The sequence below is a fragment of the Antrostomus carolinensis genome, unplaced genomic scaffold, assembly GCF_000700745.2.
Source record: "Antrostomus carolinensis isolate BGI_N321 unplaced genomic scaffold, ASM70074v2 scaffold34079, whole genome shotgun sequence".
NCBI lineage: Eukaryota > Metazoa > Chordata > Aves > Caprimulgiformes > Caprimulgidae > Antrostomus > Antrostomus carolinensis.
This window is the reverse complement of record NW_010339865.1, coordinates 66,889-70,982: the sequence shown is the minus strand read 5'-3', so window position 1 is coordinate 70,982 and position 4,094 is coordinate 66,889. Positions and strand designations below refer to the sequence as shown.

The 4,094-nt window shown below is 49.0% G+C and overlaps 1 protein-coding gene across 1 annotated transcript in view; it reads right to left on the bottom strand.

Moving 5' to 3' along the window:
- PLXND1 (plexin D1) overlaps positions 1-4,094 on the bottom strand; it is a gene marked incomplete at its 5' end in the record, with an annotated part of 59,199 nt that overhangs the window by 4,051 nt on the left and 51,054 nt on the right. The window contains 3 exons of the mRNA XM_010175999.1: positions 568-715; positions 2,162-2,325; positions 2,811-2,915. Coding sequence (XP_010174301.1) covers positions 568-715; positions 2,162-2,325; positions 2,811-2,915 — 417 coding nt within the window. The remainder of the gene's footprint in view (positions 1-567; positions 716-2,161; positions 2,326-2,810; positions 2,916-4,094) is intronic.

Here is a 4,094-nt window from a genome sequence, read left to right as displayed (position 1 = left end):
GGTGGACAGTGTCCATGGGATGGCCCCAGGCTGTCCCTGTATCTTGCAAGAGCCAGGCTGGCCCTGCGCTGCCTGGGCAGACCCAGCCCCAGTGTGCGAAGGCTCAGCTCCCCCAGCTGAGGGGACGTGCAGAAACCACAGGCAGCAACAGTAAAGTTTCACCTGAAGCTCCGCCATTGTCCATCCTGCCACTGGGAGTTCACACTGTCCCTCGCTGCTCTTGCGGGATTGTGACACTGATGCTGTCCCCTAAGCCAGCCCTGACTGAGGCAGCTGGGCTCCCCTGCCTGTGCCCAGAGCAGAACTGACACCCACCTGGTGTGTTCACCCCTGCCTGAGCCAACAACAGAGAATATCGACAGACTCAGAATCCCAGAACTGCCTTGATTGGCAAAGCCCTTTAAGATCATCGAGTCCAGTCATGAACCCAACACTGACAATGGCTCCCAGCTGGCCCCAGTGCTGGGGAAGGTTGGACTGGGTGACCTCTTACAATCCCTTCCCACCCGTACTGGTCCGTGTCTATGACTGCCCAGGCAGGAGTGAGATGTCTCCTCTGGACGGTACCTTGCCCAGCTGCAGGTCAGACAGGGAGCAGGCGTCGATGAAGGCCTGGGCTATCACAGAGAGACAGGCGTCGATGTGGTCTGTCTTGTCAATGTCAAAGACGAACTGGGGGTTCTTCAGGATGTTGACCCAAAACCTCAGAGGTAAGCTGCGAGGGAAACAAGACAGGAACACACACTGGGTGAATCTCTGTACTCCAGAGGGAGAGGGGAGGAAATGCAGGAAAGATGTGATAGAAAGTGAGTAGTAGAGAGGAAAAAGATGAGGAGCCAGGTTCTGCTATTTCATCACATCTTGGTGGTGTGCGGCCCTCTGCATAGCTAGAGGGGCAGGCACAAGTCTTCACCCTGAAGAGACCTTTCTTCAGGCTGAAGCACGTGGCATGGAGAGGAGACTTCATGTCCAGCCTTGTGTAGGTGAGCGTATAGCCTTGCTCCTTCAGCAGCTCCCTGAGCCAGCTGTGGGCCAGGAGAGACACAGGAAGGTTCGTCTGCATGGGGCTGTCACATTGGGCTTCCTCCCTTGCTGAGTTTTGTAGCAGTGGTGTCAGCTCCTTTTCCTTCTTCCCTGACAGTAACCGTCATCTGGTTCTGATGGTAAGCCTGGCCCCGTGAAATGCATTTCATGTGTCTTTTTTTCTGCTCTCTCATCATTTTCTCCTCTAGTTATTTCAGTGCTCATTTGGCCACAACAGAGTTTCAGTATATCGCTCACCCTTCCTACCATCCCTCCTCAGCAGCTGAGGAGTGAAAGCTGCTATAAGTCTTTGCTCTACTGGCAATTAAAGGTAATGAAGGGTAGGCAGATCTGTAGCTCAATGGTTGTGTCTGCATGCCTGCTATCCCAGCCAAATTTGTTTTTAATTTTCACATGTTGGGCTGGAAACAGTTACTGTCCCTGCAGCCTGTCCTCGACACTCCCTCCAAGCTCTCTGCTCTCCCTGGTTAAACCTCCTGGTTTCTCTCCTGCTCTATTTCCCGCCTTCACTTTGACTCCCCCACTCCTTTCCTGCTGCTCATCACATCCCTCAGCACTGCTCCCGGCTGGTCCCCGGTGCCCGCCAGCACATCACTGTCACAGCACGAGCTCCCGCAGTCCTGGGAATACCCTGGAGTCTCAGCTTAGTTACAGAGATAAGTTGGGAAAAGTGCTCCCAAGGGCTGAAAAGCCAGAAAGCAAATGAAAAGGAGCCAAATATGCTGGTTTTAAAATCTCCATGATGTTTTAAGACCTGACATGATTTTGGACTCTGTTTCAGCTCTCCAGTGCTTGGAGCTAACACCATTGCTGTCTCTCGTTGTCCCGTCCCTCTTCTGTTTCTCCTTTAATTATCTGTATCAGTGTGCCAGTTCGTTCTGCCCTTTATCTGCCCATGCCTCCTCTTCCAGCTTGCTGCTCCCCTGAGCTCTGCGTTTGTTGAAAGCTCTCCAAATCTGTGTTTGTCCTCATCTTTCCCCACCCACACCCCTCTTGTTTCCAAGTCCCTCTTCTACTTTTAGCAACCTAATGATTAGTCCAGGACACCAAGGCTCTGCAGCTGCTGCTCCTGAGAGATGGAAGGAAGGAAAGAAAGAATAGATTTCCTCTTCCAAACCTGTTGGTCTTCCAGATGTGCAAAGTGTCAGGGTCTGTGATCCCTCTTTTCTCTGCTTGCTCCTCTAGGAAGTCAAAGAAATACTTCACGGCCACAGGTGGTTTATCATCTCGGATACTGAGAATGGCTTTGAACAAGTCATCCAAGAACTTCTGCAGCGTGCCCTGTGGGAAAAGCACACACAATGGAGACTGGGGAAAGCAGCAGCAGTCGAGCCCAGGCAAACAGCATGAGGGGCTGCAACTGCACACAAGGGGAAATCCTTTGCTGCCAGTTGAATAAATCAGAAGAGAAAGGGGATGCCGAAGTAGGGAGAGAAAGGTTTGTTTATGCAGAGCGATATAATTAGCTTGCATTTGGGTTTAATTTCTTTTGGCTTCAAGATTTTCTTTCTTATTGCTAGGCTCTCACATCTGTGATTGTTCTGCACAGTAAATACAAAGAAGACTGGAGACTGCTGGCCATCCTTGTGATCTCTGCTCCAGTAAGGCATCATGCTGGGATTAAAGATGGGCTTGGAGCCCAACTGCTGGAGCTGAGCACTCACAGAGAGTAAAGAAGTTAAAATCTGAATTAAGATTGCAGGATTCTCGCTGCAGACAACATCCAACAATCCCACCTGCATGACAGAGACCATCCCCTCTCCTACCTTTGTGGAGAGCAGCCTGGTCAGGTAGATCTCTGGTAGAACCTTCTTCCTATGGCTCTGTCTGTAGGATTTCTTATGTTCAACTGATTCATCAGTTGGGAGAACCTGGTCCGATAAAAACACATGTTCAGAGTGCTCCTCTCTGGAAGTGTTACACTGAATTTTCCTTTAAGTATAGATTTTCAACTGCATATAAAATTCAATTAAAAAGCAATTATTGTGTTATAAATACACCCTTATGTGGCTTTAAAAAAGTGATTCATAATACTCAGTTCTTCTGACATTTGTTCCTCTTGCACTCTTTATTGCCTCTCTCAAGGTAGACACAGAAAATGAAACCATCAATCTCACTTTGCATGTTAGTCTGCTCGCCTTCCTGGTCTCTGTGCAGCACTCCTGTGTGGCTGCAGTTCAGGCTCTGAGGAGCAATGCACGAGGCTTCCACAGAAACCAGCTTTTCTTAGATTTGGAAAAAGTGCAAGAACAATCAGCCAATATTCCTACCCCGGCCTTTTTAAAAACAAAAATAAATATTCCCCTGGTCAGGTCAGTTCGTCACTGCTCTCTAACGACCTCGCAAGTCATTTAAGTCCATCTTGGCATCGTTTCACATGTGCACATTCAGACTCCCACCCCTTCTCTCTCCTTTCTCCGCGTGTATGTGTGTGTGCGTGCATTGTGTGTTTGTACTCTATTTGAGCACAGAAACTTTAGCACAGAAAAAAAAAAGCAGGCTATAAAATATTGTTGTTGTCTATAACACTTTTTTCATAACAGCTTTTAGCAATGTTTAGCACTTCGTACTTCCAGCATGGCACACAAGCAGGAACTAATAAATCTCCCCAGCCCTGGGAAGCAGGCAGCAGGCCTGGTAGGTGACCTGACCAGGGCTGTGCAGGGTGCTACCAGCGGTGCTGCACCGTGCTCTGACTGCGCTCCTGACCTCTCTGTGGCTGCTGACAGCAAGATCAGGCACTACAATTTTTTTGCCTTCCTGGTAATTTTTTATTACGTCCCATAGTACTAAAGTTTGTCTACAGATAACCTTTCTGCACCTCTTTGAGTCTCCCTGAAGAAAACCACGAGCCCTGATCCAGCACGTTCATCACATCTGACATTCCAGCCCATGGAGAGGAATTAAGTTAATATCAGCAAAGCTGAGATTTTCTCCTCTTTCATCACATACACTTAAAAAATAGGACCCAGAGACTTAAGCGCAGGGGAGGGGAGGGATTGCTGTGCACACAGAGCCCAACTGGTCACCTCTTTGCTCTCAGCACTTTC